The sequence below is a fragment of the Rhinatrema bivittatum genome, chromosome 3 (genome assembly GCF_901001135.1).
Source record: "Rhinatrema bivittatum chromosome 3, aRhiBiv1.1, whole genome shotgun sequence".
NCBI classification, from domain to species: domain Eukaryota; kingdom Metazoa; phylum Chordata; class Amphibia; order Gymnophiona; family Rhinatrematidae; genus Rhinatrema; species Rhinatrema bivittatum.
This window is the reverse complement of record NC_042617.1, coordinates 563,798,517-563,815,192: the sequence shown is the minus strand read 5'-3', so window position 1 is coordinate 563,815,192 and position 16,676 is coordinate 563,798,517. Positions and strand designations below refer to the sequence as shown.

The window sequence follows — 16,676 nt, the reverse complement described above, 5'->3', positions numbered from 1 at the left end:
AAACATGAGGGTGAACCGAATCTGCTTGTTCACTAGCTCAGAACAAACTTCGTTAAAGGCCTTCCGCTGCAAGGTTACTCATATTGAAAAATATTGGAAGACCATTATGGGATGTGTTTCATAGGTAAAAATCATGAACTTTCCTGTAGTGTTGCAAAACAATAGAGCGGTGAGCAAAATGTAGAAAGCGTGCGATAATCACCCATGGTCTGCGCACCGCTTCACCTTCAGCCCGCCGTCCCAAGCGATGGGCGCACTCGAAGAGGCCCCCCCGACGGGGAGGCCAAGGATGGAACGATGCTGAGCAGCCAGGCCTCAAGCACTCGGGGTAATTCGGCTTCGGGCAGAGCCTCCGGAAAACCTACAAAACTAAGATTATTGCGGCGGGAGCGATTCTCCAAATCATCAATTTTCTCTTCGCTCACCGCTGATTGGTAAGCTCCTCCACCCGTTTTTCCAAGGCGCTGTCGTCATCCTCTGCTAGGCCCACCCGGCCCTCGAGCCTTTCAGCGCGTGCATCAAATTCTGTAAGCGACGCCCGGACATCAGCTATCTGCTCCGATAATTAATGAAGTCGCAAATCTAGCGCCGCTACAACTGCATGGGAGATTTTTTCCTCCAAGGATTCACCGTCCAGTATAGGGTCCACCTTTGCTGCGGCGGCCATTTTAGTGGTAGGGGCCTTCAGCTTCTCTTTTTCCTTACAAATGGATCTGGTAGCCATGCAGCACCGCAACCGACCCCGTAATGGGAGCAGGTAGGTAGAGCACATTCAGAGAAGCAATCTTGGCACAAATTGCAAATGGGGCACTGAAGATGGTAGGGGATCGCTGGGGAGGCAGCCGGAGCTCGAGGGAAAAACACCCTACCAAGCCCACCACATCACGTGATCTCCGCTCAGTAAAGTTTTATCAGTGAGACAGTGTGGGAGTTCCTGAACATGCATGCCTCATGAGTTCTGCTTTAACTAGGTAATCTACTCTCCAAGTATCAAGCATGGCTAATTCATCCTGCTGTCTATGGAGAACCTCATTTCCAGTAAGCAAACTTGCTTTTTCTATTAACAAGTAGGGTTGAATTAGCCATGACTCATGGGGAGTCCCAGGCCGAGGGTTGTGTAGCAGAGCACTTACTCAAAATGCAACTTGGATCCTACCCCCCATGGAGAATAGACTACTGAGTGAAAAGGCTGTGCAAAACCGCTTGCTTAATATTACTGTCACTTCTTAAGAGATTGTCCGGACAGTAGTGAGACATGAAGATGCAAATTGATGAACAAGTTGCAGCTCTGCAGATGTCTTCAATGGAGACAGCTCTTTAGTGAGCCAATGAGAAAGCCATGGCTCTGACTAGATGAGCCTTGACCAAGTCTGTGACCTGCAGGCCAGCTAGCATATAATGTGTGCTACAGTCCCCTAGCCAATTAGACAAAGTGCATTTGGCCTCAGCCACGTTCAATCTGTTGGATTCATAAGAAACATACTTGAGATGCCCAATGTGGTTCAGTCCTCCTTAGGCTAAGGTCCTATTACAGTCTAACAAATGGCTGGGCTTTTCTTCTTTATGCGCATGAGGTCTTGGAAAGAATGTGGGCAAAACAACTTGAATCAAATGAAACAAAGAAACCACTTTAAGTAGAAACTTAGGATGTGCTGGACTCATCCTAAGTAGAAACTTAGGATGAGTCCAGCACATCACCCTATTGTGAAAAAACTAAGAGTATGAAACCAGGGTTTGTGGTTTATTGACTCTTCTAGCCAAAGTAATAGTGACTAAAAATACCACTTTCTAAATCAGAAACTTCAAGGAAGCAGATTCCAGCAGCTCCTGGGGAAGTTTCATGAGTTGTGCTAGAATGAAATTGAGTTCCCATGGCACAACTGAAGGTTTAATTTGCCACAAACCTTTCATGAACTCTGATACCAGAGGATGGATGGAGATTGGTTTCCCATCCACTTGAGAGTGATAAGCAGCAATGGCACACAGCTCTGCTTTGACTGACAATGTATTGAGATGCAATGAGGAGAGGGAGAACTAGTATAACAAATCTTTTGGAATACAAGCGAATGAGCTTGCTTGATACCAAGAGCTTGCTTGATACCAGGATGAGAAACACTTCCACTTAAGAGTCTTATATTTTTCTGGTAGATGGCTTCCTGGCCAAGATCACAATGAGGAGACTATCAAGAGCTCAATATCCCATCTGTGAGGAGAAGCTTGCATTAACAGACAACTTTTCTTGAATTAGTACTGCCAGATCGGTTCCCTGAAGAGTCTGTGGATGGACTCAACTTGATAAGGTAGAGTAGCACATTTGTCTGGGCCAAGCTGCTGCAATGAGGATAAGATTTGCCTGATCTTTGGGTACCTTCTGCACTGTTCTTGCAGCAAAGGAAGATGAGGAAAATTATACATTAGATCTGCATTCCACTTGAGCAGAAAAGCATCCAGTATGGACCTGAACCTGCTTTGAAGAATGGAGCAAAATCTGGCAACTTTCCTGTTGCTTTCTAAGATGAACTATTTGATTCCTGGGCGACCCAGAGGCTGAACAGCCTGTTTGCCACCTCTTGGTTCAGGGAACCCTTATGAGGTCGAAAAACCCTGTTGAGGCATCTGCTTGTGTGTTGGAGATCCCAGGAAGGTAAATTTCTTGAAGAAAAGCTCAGTTACTAACAGATTTACTTCCAAATCCTCAGATTCCTGATAAAGGGTCCAAGACCCTATGCCCCCTTGTTTGTTCATATAGAACATTGCCACCTGGTTGTCTGTTTGGATCATTATTCTCTTACACTGAGAATATTCTTGCATCTTCTTCAGCGAATCTCAAATGAGTTGCAGCTCTGAGATGCTGATCTGGAATATGTACTCTATTGCTTACCAAGGTCCTTGAGATCAGAAGGAGCCCATGAGCGTGCACCACCCTCTGGTGGGCACATCCATTGCCAGTATTATCTGATGGGAAAGAGCCTAAAAAGGGGCACCTATTTCCAGGACTCTTGGTTCCAGCCACCAATGGAGGGACATTTTAACTGCTGTAGTTACCCTTATGAGATGTAACAAAGGCTGACACAGCTCATCCCACTGACAGCAGAGGTCCCCCATTAGAGAACTTTCATATTCAGGCACATGAGGAGGATCACAAGCACTGCTGCAACCATGTGCCAGAGGACTACCAGGATTGCTCGGTCTGAGATTTGAACTCACTAGTATAGTATATAGTCTAGCTGTCAGCTGTAGAAGTTTGACTATCTGTAGAATATTGCTACTTATCCAAGTCAGTTTTAGTTGTTTTCCCTTTTGGATCCTACAAGTCCCATACTTAAACTGACATCTAGGTCCCATCCCATATCTTCCTAAGAAACGTTTTAATCATCCAAACTGCTGTTAAAACTAGTGAGATTTTCATTCAAATATCTGGCCATGTATGCTCATTGATGTTTGGGTTGTATCCATGGTTTCGGGGTCACAGCAGAAGTTTCCATGTCACAGCCCTGATAGTCATTTTTTCACTGCTAATCCTGCTAATACTATCCAACAAGTAAACTAATAACAACTAAAGATGCATGAGAGAGACAAAATGGCCGCCGACGAGTGAGCAGCGGAAAGCAGAGCTCCGTGGCGATTTCGCTTTTCTTTTCTCCAAAAAGATTTCCTATTACATTTTCCTTAAAATTCGTTTGTGGTATCATGCCACACACGAAACGTAAGGCGAAAATTAAAGAAGTTACCTCTACCCCGATTCAAACTTCACATCAGCCACGGATAGAGGAGCTTTTCGCTGGCCTGTTGCAGCAAACGCCGGAAGGAGGGGCCGTTGGAGGAGACGACGGAGAGCAGCCGTTGTGCCTTCTGGCCACAGAAATATCTTTGAGCCCCGGCGCGCCAAAAACCCCTGAGGCACCGCTTAAGGAACTAGAGACCGACGCTAACATCTCTGCACTGCTGGAGAACAAAACAACTCTCCAGGTAGGAGAAGCCCAGAGAGGAAGGGAAGGATTTCCAAATTCCTCGGTGAGTTTAGAGGGGTCTAACTCCGGGGCCCTACGGGTTGGTAAACCTCAGGAAATCAGCAAAGGTAACTCTTTTTTCTTGAAGCCTGAAATGAGGAAAGAGAAAGAAATGCGGGTTGTTTGCGACTCTTCACACTCCATAACCCCCAACGTGACTTTGGAACATATACTAAATGCTATTTCTACTATGGAAAAATCTATTGCTTCCCTAACTGTTACAGTCAGGGAAAGTATTGACTTGAGTCATGGACTGGAAAAAAGGCTGGAGAAAACTGAATCCATAACATCTGTATTGGAAAATAAAACAACAGAAATAGAAAAGATTCAGATGAATCTGATTAAATCTGAGTCTATACAAATGACTAAAATGGAAAATCTGGAAAATGTTGTTAAAAGGAACATAAGAATTTTAAATTTTCCTAAGATGAGATTATTGTCACACCGTGAATTGCTTAGATGTTATTTCATAAATGTTCTAAAATTCGCTGAGCAGGATATTTCTAAAATAAAAAGAATATATTATATACCCCAGCCAAATGAAGGAAAATCTCGATTAGATCACAGGGAGAATATGGAGGATTCCTATGATTTAACTAACATCCTGGAAAAATCCTTTGAATTGGAAGTGAAGGAGAGAGCTACTCTATTTGTCCAATTAGATTCATCTGTGGAAAGAGATGTGATTCTGAAGTTGTTTTTTCGAAATCAGAATCAAAAATTTTACGGTTTTACCGTGAAAGTTTTCCCTGACCTTACTAAAATAATTCAGCTAAGAAGACGACGATTCCTGGAAATGCGGGGAGAGGTTGTGCCAGAGGGGGGAAATTTCTTTTGCGATTTCCATGTCAATGTTTAATCATATATAAAGATTCCAGGTAAAAGTTCAAAGAGCCGGAACAATTACGTATATATCTCGATTCTCATTCCAGTCAACCTGAGGGAAATTAGGCATATAGAAATGTGCACAGGTTAACTCAGAAGCTTATGTTTAATGTCTAAGATTACCTTTAATTTACTGCTTTTTATCTCAAATTGTCTCTCCCCCATTTCTTATAATTTTTTGGGCTAAATGGAAGGGATGTTTTCTTTTTACAATATATTTGTTTCTTAATAATTGCCTTTCCCTTCTATTGTGAAATGCTGATACTTATCTGTAAAAATTTGTGAAAATTCAATAAATAGATTAAAAAAAAAAAGAAAAGATGCATGAACACCAACACAGGTGTCCAGGTCATCATAAAAGTGGACCCTTTTTAGGGCTAGCATTGACTATATCATCTACTAAGAGTTGCCACACCTGTGTTAGCTGAAAAAATGGTACTTCAGGTTGTAATTGCAAATTCCTTGCCTACTGAGCAGTATGTCCTCCATAGAAACCAATTTGTGAGCCCAACACAGGGAATATGCCAGGCCGCCAACATGCATGGACACTGCTTCTGGGTCAGCTGTGTGAGAGTCAAGACATACTGTGGCAGACAATTTGGATGACGTATCACTAACCTGCTACATATTATCGTGCAGTACCAGCAATGCGGATATGTCAAGCTTGTGATTAACCTGTGAGTTTTCAATATCTCCCAATGGGACAATAGGAACAGGGTCATTTTGAAAATGAACACATTGAAAGTGTATAGTGCTTGCTCATACATCAAGCTTTAGGGCATGTGCATTGTTTGCCCTTACAAAATTAGCAGGCCTCTGCAGCAAGGGGAGAAAACCAGCCCCTGGACCTGCAGATGTAACTGTACAAGACACTTGTCATGGCAGCAATGCTGTTACCTCCCCCCCCCCCCCCCCCCATGTCTGTGCTGTTTGCCACTAACACATAGCAAGAGATGTACAGGCTGTCCTCAAAATTTTCAGAGAGGCCCGATTGCCTAAGTATAAAGGAATCATGCGCGGCTCCCAGGTACCTGGCCACCACGTTGAGGATGTGCATTCGAGCATCACAGACCACTTGCATGTTGATGGAATGGAAGAGCTTTCTGTTGCAGTACATCTCCTCCCTGTCACAGGGTGAAATGGCCAAGTGAGTGCATTTGATATCTCCCAGAACAATAGTGGAAACTATTCTCAAGATCAAAATCATAGAGCATATAGAAAGACATGGTTTAATGGAACACAGTCAACATAGATTTACCCAAGGGAAGTCTTGCCTAACAAATCTGCTTCATTTTTTTGAAGGGGTTAATAAACATGTGGATAAAGGTGAACCGGTAGATGTATTTGGATAAAGGTGAACCGGTAGTGAATTTGGATTTTCAGAAGGCGTTTGACAAAGTCCCTCATGAGAGGCCTCGAATAAAACTAAAAAGTCATGGGATAGGAGGCAATGTCCTTTCGTGGATTACAAACTGGTTAAAAGACAGGAAACAGAGAGTAGGATTAAATGGTCAATTTTCTCAGTGGAAAAGGGTAAACAGTGGAGTGCCTCAGGGATCTGTACTTGGACCGGTGCTTTTCAATATATATATAAATGATCTGGAAAGGAATACAACGAGTGAGGTTATCAAATGTGCGGATGATACAAAATTATTCAGAGTAGTTAAATCACAAGCGGATTGTGATACATTACAGGAGGACCTTGCAAGACTGGAAGATCGGGCATCCAAATGGCAGATGAAATTTAATGTGGACAAGTGCAAGGTGTTGCAAATAGGGAAAAATAACCCTTGCTGTAGTTACACGATGTTAGTTTCCATATTAGGAGCTACCACCCAGGAAAAAGATCTAGGCATCATAGTGGATAATACCTTAAAATCGTCGGCTCAGTGTGCTGCAGCAGTCAAAAAAGCAAACAATGTTAGGAATTATTAGGAAGGGAATGGTTAATAAAACAGAAAATGTCATAATGCCTCTATATCGCTCCATGGTGAGACCGCACCTTGAATACTGTGTACAATTCTGGTCGCCGCATCTAAAAAAAGATATAGTTGCAATGGAGAAGGTACAGAGAAAGGCAACCAAAATGATAAAGGGGATAGAACAGCTCCCCTATGAGGAAAGGCTGAAGAGGTTAAGGCTGTTCAGCTTGGAGAAGAGACGGCTGAGGGGGGATATGATAGAGGTCTTGAATGGATAGATGTGAATCGGTTATTTACACTTTCGAATAATAGAAGGACTAGGGGGCATTCCATGAAGTTAGCAAGTAGCACATTTAAGACTAATCAGAGAAAATTCTTTTTCACTCAACGCACAATAAAGCTCTGGAATTTGTTGCCAGAGGATGTAGTTAGTGCAGTTAGTATAGCTGGGTTCAAAAAAGGTTTGGAGGAGAAGTCCATTAACGGCTATTAATGTTTATTGTAAAGCACTGTTGCACATGTTCGTTCTAGTTGGCACAGCTGTAATGTTTCTGTTAATTGTGAACCGATGTGAGGTTACTAAACAAATGTTGGTATATAAAAACTGCAAATAAATTAAATAAATAAACAAATAAATACATAATCAAATTTACTTAGGGAATAGCCACTGCTATTAATTGCATCAGTAGCATGGGATCTTCTTAGTGTTTGGGAAATTGCCAGGTTCTTGTGGCCTGGTTTGGCCTCTTTTGGAAACAGGATGCTGGGCTTGATGGACCCTTGGTCTGACCCAGCATGGCAATTTCTTATGTTCACTAGCAAGATCTGGACCAGTGCTTGAAGGCAAATCACTCATTTCAGCAAGAGGAATGCTTTCTCTTCAAATGAGTCTATCCATGCCCTGATGAATTTGATTCTCTAGATGGGGATGAGGCTTGGACTTGGCAAAGTTGACTATTACCCTAGTGACTGAAGGAGCTAGATTATTTTCTCCAGGGAGTCCAATGCCCTTGCCTGATAAGATCCCATCACCAGCTAATAATCCAGATGAGAAGACACAAAAACTCTAATGACGAAGGCATGCCACTGCTATAGCCAGACATTTTGTGAAGACCCTTGGGGCCGTCAAGAAGCAGAGGGGGAAGGACTGCCCAACTAGGACAGGTTAATTTCCACCACTGGGGTTGCTGATGGGAGTTCATGGCATAGGAGTAGGAAAGACCTGAGGGAACAAATCCAACATCTTAGACAGGAGAGATTGAAGGGCACTCTCCTTTGTCATTGGCTGCCAACGAGGTAAAGAAAACCTTTACCAGTTCAGCTACATGGTCCATGACTTATTTCCTTTGGCCTGGAGATGGAGAAGAGACATCCTCCTCTGAAATTAATATAGGGTCATCCTCTTGAGAAACATGTACTGGACTCCAGGAAAAAGGTTTCCTCCTGGGATACCTTTGCTGAGGGTCTCAGGAAGAACAGAGGCACAATGGAGCAGACAGGATCCAGAGTCTCCAAGCATAGTAGAAGGGAACCTGGTAGATTGCTTTGGGCAGACAACATTACAGGGGTCCTAGAAGGCTTGGGATCCAGAACAAGAAGGTGAGATGGAGGCAAGGGTGCCAACAAGGAAGAGGGCAGCTGTGAAGCATCTTCTCTGGGGCCCCCTGAAACCGGAGTCATAACCTGGATTAGCATAGACTGCTGTGTTGGGTGTGTCAATGGGGGTCACTGACCAGCCTGTCGACTGTGATGGGGCCAGTGCTTTGCTGGTGCCAATGGTGCAGGCACTGCTGGTTCCCACTGAGCCAAGTGGTGCTTCTTCTTCAGTGCTGACAAACCGTTTATAGGGGGAATGGCCCGGGAATGCACTAAGAACTTGCCAGCTCCTGCACTTGATGCTTCTACTTCTTGTTCGACCCCTGAATTACGGCAGATCCAGAGTCCAGTGCCACAGTTGGGGAAGCCCTTCCCAAGGAGCTCTTGCTTGACAAGGCATGGAGGGAGACCATGGAGGTCCCACTCCAAGAAGAAACACGGATTCTTTTTACTGATTTAGGGAGCTCTTCCATCTTCTAGGTCCAGTTCCATGGAGATCTAGGCGACAACAGACTACAGTCATAGCAATTAGTCAAGTCATGATCAGGTCCCAGGCACTTGTAGCATATATGGTGGCTATCTGTGATGGACATCTTGCCACCAGTCTTTGAACTCACTTATGAACTTGTTGGAGCGGGACATCAATTCTTTTTTTTTTTTTTTTTAATTTAGCACTGAGAAGTGCTGTTGAGAGGCTCCTGAAGCAGCAAGGTAACTCAAAAGTGAGTTAGAGTGAGAAGAGTGCAAAAGCAGTAGACTGATACATTTAAGTAGAGAAAGAGTACACGTCCAAGCGGAAGCGCAGACAAAAAAAAAGGAAAAAAAAAGAGAGTGAACGGCTCAAGAGGCAGCATGGGTGTGGGAACTCCCTTGCATGCTCAGTAGTATTACTGAGCTAGAAAGACAGGTCTGTTTGGCGCCATCGGATGTCATCACCCATGTGTCATGGTTAATTTAGCTCTATTTGTCAGAGAACTGGAAAGTTATTCTACTTTTGTGAAAACATTTCCCCCTCTCTCCCACCCTTAACTTTTGAAAGCTACATTAGCCATATCCCTACTGAAATCGATAAAAAGTTAATTATGCTGTTAAGAATACCAATTAATCAATCACATATGCAAACAATTCAAATATCTTTTTCTAGCAGTATTTTATATATTGGAGAATCTTAGTAAGCAATTTTCTGTTTGCATCTTAAAATATATTTTATTGCTATTTTGTAAATGGAATGAACAGATATGACAAACATATATTCTGAATTTGGATAAATATGCGATTAACCTCACAATATTCTGTTTCTCCACTTACTTGTGGAATCGTCCAGATCGATCCTCATTGTCTGCATAAAGAAACATTTTCAAAGCATAATTCTCCACATGTGCACTGCCAACTATTTCTTGAGTAATGGACTCACAGTCACCAAGCTGCTTTTTCAACTGTAATGAATCCAAAATATACTTTTATTACTAATATTCATCTTTCACTACAAGCAGGTAATGACAACTAATTTTATCCAGTGAATGGTCTTAACAAATCAATGAAGATATGGTACTACTGTGCAGCAAAAAGAAAAGAAGTAAGATTTGCTATCAGTCTGACATCAATACCAGAGACCATTACACTAGTGGTTCTCAAAACGGTCTTCATTCCTTCATAGCTGCATTCGATTTTGGGGTATTTATTCTTTACCCAGGGCACATTACAAGGAAAATGCAAAGGAGTAGCATGTTAACAAAAAAAATATATAAATGCATAAAACATGAAGGGTTAGAAAAGAAGTTAAGTGAATGGAGAATTTAAACATCAAACTAAGCTAATGGGAGAGGGCACAGTCTAGAACTTAAATGCCATGCTGGGTCAGAATAAGGTCCACCGAGCCCAGCATCAGACAGTGGCCAGCCTGGGTTGCAAGAACCCAGCAGATCCAACAAAGTAGATCTATTTCCTGTTACTCAAAGGGATAGGAACAGCTTTCTTTAGTCTACCTATCTAATAACGTTTTATGAACTTCAATTGACAACAGATTCCAAAGCTCAAGTGTGTTGATTTGTCAGTTTCATGGAGTGTTATCAGAAAGGGTAAATAACCATCCTTTAATTTACCCATGCCATGGGAACCATGATTCCATAAACTTCTATCATGTCCCCTTCTCAGCCATCTCTTTTTCAAGCTGAAGAGTCCTAAGCTGTTTTTTTTAATTTTATTTTCTATATTCCACTTTTTTGCATTTCAAAGTGGACTACATTCAAGTACTGTAGGTATTTCCCTATACTAGAGAGCTTACAATCTAAGAGGGTCATTTAATAAATCGCGTTAGGGCGTTATCGCAGGCATTAGGGCCCTAACGCCGTAATGCATGCGATAAATAACGCGTCGCAAGATGTGTATGCAAATTAAAAAAAATTTCCACAACTGGGAGTTATGGCAGAGGAAATTAAAATGAGGGGTGCTTAGCGTTGCGTGCAGAGTCTGCTAGATTTTAAACTGTTTAACTATAGACCCAATCCAGGAAACATTCCATGTGACACAAAAGATTGTATTAGCTATAACCCCTTTACCCTACATAGTACAGTTAGCAAAGATCATATATTTAATCCTAACAACTAGGACCTGCCAGCATGTATCCCAGTTGAAACAAATCTCTACTCATCAACATGACCACCCATAAAGTCTATAACCTCGACTTTCCTAGCTGTCAAATGGATCAAATAACCCCAGTATTGCTCAAAATTCCACCCCCTCCATATCCTCTCTCACATGCTTATCCATCCTGCCACCTCTCCAAACTGCTTCATCTCCAAGCCCAAATGAACTCCACCAAGCTAACCCTAGGTGACAGAGCCTCTCCCACTCAGAGTTTAATACAGAAGTCAAGCTACAATCTTCAGAAATAATAAAAAAAAAGTGTTTAGAAAGATAACAGTCAGTAGCAGTTCTATTCTTGTGCATAAATGTCTCCAGCATATGTAGTTTTATTGCACTTGAACTATCTCAGGTAGAAATCATGCAGAATTTTGTACACCCACATTATGTAGTCCATTTAGAATAGAATGAATATTAACCGTATGAATTGTCCAAAAAGAAAATCCCTTGCTGGTACATAGAAACAAAAATGTCACAGGTAGCAGCAATGCAAAATAACCTGCCTCATAAAGCTTCATATTTAACCAAAAGCCAGAAGAAAACAACTTGTCAATGAGTCAAAAAAGTAGTAAGCATATCAAATGATGTGAATCTCTCCCATTGTAGACTCAATTATTTTTAACCAGAGATTTTTCCATGTGTTACCAATATATATTTGTCATCCATGGCTCTCTATCATCACAAATAATAATCCTCCCAAAACAGAAAGGATGTATGTTGTATTTGGAATCCTCCGGGAAACTTCCAAAGATGACAAACATTATTGAAGTTCCAGAACTCCAAAGCACTGCTCAATTAGCTTTCCACCCAATATAGTGTGTCATTCAGCCTCCCTCCTGGCCCAGATCCTGAAAAAAAGCACACACCACTTCCGCTGTTTCATAGACAGCAGAGTTGCTTACCAGTAACAGGAATTCTCCCAGGACAGCAGGATGTAGTCCTCACATGTGGGTGACATCAGCATACAGAGCCCTATCTTGGAAAACTTTTCTGTCAAAGTTTCTAGAACTTTTGACTAGCACACTGAGCATGCCCAGCATGCCATAATCCTTGTAGCCACAGGATTCTCCCTTCAGCCTTCTTTGTAGGAAAAGGTGCAAGCGAAAAAATAAAATAATAAAACTGATTCGAACCCAACTCCGCGGGGTGGTGGGTGGGTTTCGTGAGGACTACATCCTGCTGTCCTGGGAGAACACCTGTTACAGGTAAGCAACTCTGCTTTCTTCCAGGACAAGCAGGGTGGTAGTCCTCACATGTGGGTGATTAGCAAGCTACAGGCTGACTCATTTGTTTGGACCAACAGCGTACAACTTGTGCAACAGGCACAACAACTGGTGTACTATTGGGAAAAATGAGGCAGCCTGAAAATCACAGCAGGTGGATGTGGAAGGAGTTGGGATTATACTGGAAATAAGTCTTCAAGATGGCTTGGCCAAAGGCAGAGTCTTGACGTCCTTCCTTGTCCAGGCAGTAATGTGCTGCAAATATGTGAATAGAGCTCCATGTTGCAGCTTTACAGATCTCAGCAAATCAGTACTGAACGATAGTGTGCTAATGAGGCTGCCAAGGCTCTCACTGAGTGTGCCTTCACTTGTCCCTGAAGAGGAAGGCCTGCTTTGTCAAAGCAGAATTCAATACAGTCTGCTAGCCAATTGGAGAGAGTTTGATTGCCCACTGCAACTCCTGGTTTGTTTATATCAAAAGAAACAAAGAGTTTGGTGGATTTCCTATGGACTGCAGTGCGGTCTAGGTAAAATGCAAGTGCATGTTTACAGTCAAAGGTGTGTAAAACCCTCTCGCCCTGGTGAGAGTGAGGCCTTGGGAAAAATGTGGGTAAGACTATAGACTGATTCAAATGAAAGTCAGTAACCACCTTGGGAAGAAATTTCAGGTGAGTACGGAGGACATGTAGGAAACTTGTATAGGATGAGTATGTGACAAATGCTTTAACTCACTAACCCTTCGAGCAGATGTAATGGCTACTAGGAAGAGAACTTTCCATGTAAGAAATTAACATTGCAGGAGTGCAAAGGCTCAAACGGGGAGCGCATGAGCCTTGTAAGTAGTACATTTAGGTCCCATTCAATGACTGGTGGCCGTAGAGGGGGCTTAAGTTGCAGTAGGCCCCTCATAAACCGACTCACAAGGGGTTGCACTGTTATTGGGACATCCCCCACTTCCTTGTGGTACGCTGAGATGGCACTCAGGTGTACCCTCACTGAGGAAGCCTGGAGACCAGAGTCCGAAAGGTGCCAGAGTCTAAAAGAGATGGAGTGGGGCAGGAAAAAGGGTTGATACCTTTTTACGTGCAGCAAATGGTAAATCTATTCCACTTAGAACGATAGGATTTTCATATGGAAGGCTTTTGTGAAGCTACAAGCACTTGAGAGACATCAGTTGAAAGGTTGAACGGTTGCAGGATCAAGCTTTCAACATCCAGGCTGTGAGGGATAGGGTCTGAAGGTTCGGATGGCGTAACCTGCCTTGGTTTTGAGTTATGAGATTGGGCGATGTGCCCAGGCGCATTGGTTCTCGGATGGAGAGGTCGAGAAGCACGGGAAACCATACTTGTCGAGGCCAATACTGGGCTATGAGTATCATTGACCCTTTTTCCTGTTGTAGTTTCATGAGAGTTTTGGCTATCAGCAGTATCGGGGGGATATGCGTATAGAAGGCCTGTGTTCCAGGGGTGAGCGAAGGCTTCCCTGACTAATGTGTTTTGCTGCTTGTGCAGTGAGCAAAATTTGTCCACTTTTGCTCACTGCACAAGTTGGATGCAAAGAGGTCTATTGTTGGTTGATCCCAGCGTTAGAAGATTTTGTTCGTTACCACAGGATCCAGTGACCACTCGTGGGGATGGAACTGTAAGCTGAGGCTATCTGCTACTATGTTCTGTATGCCTGCCAGATAAGTGGCCCAAAGATGCATGGAGTGTGCAAGGGCCCAAGCCCAGATCTGCGCGGCTTCTTGGCAGAGGAGATAAGAGCCTGTGCCTCCCTGTTTGTTCAAGTACCACATTGCAACTGTGTTGTCTGTATGAGAACAGTCTTGTGTGAGAGGCAGTCCTTGAATGCAAATAGAGCATAGTGTATGGCTCGAAGTTCTAGGAAGTTGATTTGAAAAACTTTTGCTTCAAGTTGTGTCCAAGTCCCTTGAGTTTGAAGGTTTTTCACATGAGCTCCCCAACCCAAGTTGGATGCGTCTGTGGTTAAAGTCACTTGAGGAACTGGTTGCGGGAAGGATAGACCTGTCAGCAAACTGGCATTGATTGTCCATCAGAGAAGTGAGAGACGTAGTTGGTCGGTTACTTGGATCTGGAAGGAAAGAGGTTGAGTGGCTTGTAGCCATTGGGATTTCAAACTCCATTCAGTTATTCTCATGGCTAGCCTGGCCATAGGAGTGACGTGGACCTTGGAAGCCATATGGCCCAGCAACGTGAGGAATTGATGGGCTAAGGCTGTTTTCTTTGTGCGCAGAGATGCAGCTAGCTTGGATAATGTGTCTGCGTGGTCTTTGGGCAGGAAGGCCTTTGCAACTGTGGTGTCCAAATCTGCTCTGATGAAGGTAAGAAGATGAGATGGATTCAGGTGGGTTTTTGGTAATTGATGAGAAAACCCAATGAGTGTAGCAGATTGATAGTGAGCTTGAGAGCTCCTTGCTTGGATTGGCTCTTGATTAGCCAGTTGTCCAGGTAAGGAAACACGTGTATGCTGTTTTTGCCTAGATGGGCCGCAGCTTCTGCTAGGCACTTTGTAAATACATGGGGTGCCGAAGCCAGGCCAAAGGGCAGAACCCGGTACTGAAAATGTTGGTGTCCCACTAGAACGCGCAGGTATTTGCGGTGATGTGGGGATATGGGAATGTGTGCTTAAGTGTCTTGAAGATTCAGAGAACAAAGCCAGTCTTTTTGTTGTAGAAGGGGAAGCATGGTGCCTAGGGACACCATCCTGAATTTTTCCTTTTGTAGAAATTTGTTGAGATTGTGAAGGACTAGGATGGGTCGGAGGCCGCTTGATTTCTCTGGAATTAGAAAATAGCAGGAGTAGAACCCTCTACCCCACTGTGCCAGGGGAACGGTTTTTACAGCCATGGCGCTCAGTAGGGTAGATAATTCTGATTCTAGAAGACTTGTGTGATCTCTTTGGATTCACAGTGGATTGGGTGGTGAATCCGGGGGTACCATGTGGAAATTTAGATGGTATAGCAAATGTTGCTTACCTGTAAAAGGTGTTCTCACAGGACAGCAGGATGTTAGTCCTCACATATGGGTGACATCACAGGATGGAGCCCAATCACGGAACACTTTTGTCAAAGTTTCTAGAACTTTGACTGCCACCTACTGGGCATGCCCAGCATGGCACCAACCCTGCAGCCAGCAGGGGTCCCCCTTCAGTCTTGTTTAAAAAGCTACAGGAAGTGCCGAAAAATAAAATAAGAAACGTAACGAACCCAACACCGCGGGGTGGCGGGCGGGTTTCGTGAGGACTAACATCCTACTGTCCTGTGAGAACACCTGTTAAAGGTAAGCAACATTTGCTTTCTCACAGGACAAGCAGGATGGTAGTCCTCACATATGGGTGAGTACCGAGCTGAGGATGTCAGAGTATGCACCAAATGTACCCAGGTGTGCAAGGCACTAGGACTGGGGTGAAATTTGGCTGAGGGCATCCTGAACCCTACCGAGCAGGTGGAAGGGTTTTGGTACGTCAAGTTGTGAATAGGTTATGCAGGACAGATTGGCCAAAGATGGAATCTTGTCTTCCGGCCTTGTCCAAGCAATAGTGGGCTGTAAAGGTATGGAGAGAACTCCGGGTGGCAGCCCTGCAAATGTCAGGAAGCGGCACTGATCGTAGGTGTGCTACTGACGTCACCATGGCCCTCACAGGGTGTGCTTTAACACGGTCTTGAAGTGGAATGCCCACTTGCTGATATAGCAAAAGGATATGTAGTCTGCCAACCATGGGGAGGGAAGATTGTTTACCCACACATGGCCCCGATTTGATGGAATGGAAAGAGACAAACAATTGAGTGCTTTTCCTGTGGGCAGCTGTACGTCTAGGTAGAACGCTAGAGCCCATTCACAGTCAAGGGTATGCAAAGCCTGTTCTCCTGGATTGGAGTGAGGCCTGCGAAAGAAGGTAGGTAGTATAATGGATTGATTAATATGAAACTCCGATACTACCTTAGGTAAGAACTTAGGGTGAGTGCGGAGCCCGGTACTGCAGAAGTTTAGTGTAAGGCGGATAGGTAACTAGGGCCTGTAACTCATTAATTCTGCGAGCAGATGTGATTGCCAAAAGAAAAATCACTTTCCATGTGAGATAACGAAGATCACAGGATTGGAGAGGCTCGAATCGTGGTTTCATGAGCCGACCCAAAACCAGATTGAGGTCCCAAGAAGGGGCCGGAGGGCGTAGTGGAGGCTTGAGGAGAAGCAAGCCTTTCAGAAAACGTGTTACGAGGGGTTGTACTGAAATAGGAATATCCCCGACACCTTTATGGAAAGCGGCCACCGCACTGACGTGCATTCTGATGGAGGAAGTTTTTAGAGCTGATTCTGACAAGTGTCAGAGATAGTCTAGAAACTTTGTGGTGGAACAGGTAAAGGGATCAAGGGACT

The 16,676-nt window shown here is 43.7% G+C and overlaps 1 protein-coding gene across 1 annotated transcript in view; it reads right to left on the bottom strand.

The window, feature by feature from the left end:
* Positions 1-16,676, bottom strand: part of VTA1 (vesicle trafficking 1) — a 317,517-nt gene that overhangs the window by 139,887 nt on the left and 160,954 nt on the right. The window contains exon 3 of the mRNA XM_029596502.1: positions 9,722-9,849. Within this exon, the coding sequence (XP_029452362.1) occupies positions 9,722-9,849 (128 nt within the window). The remainder of the gene's footprint in view (positions 1-9,721; positions 9,850-16,676) is intronic.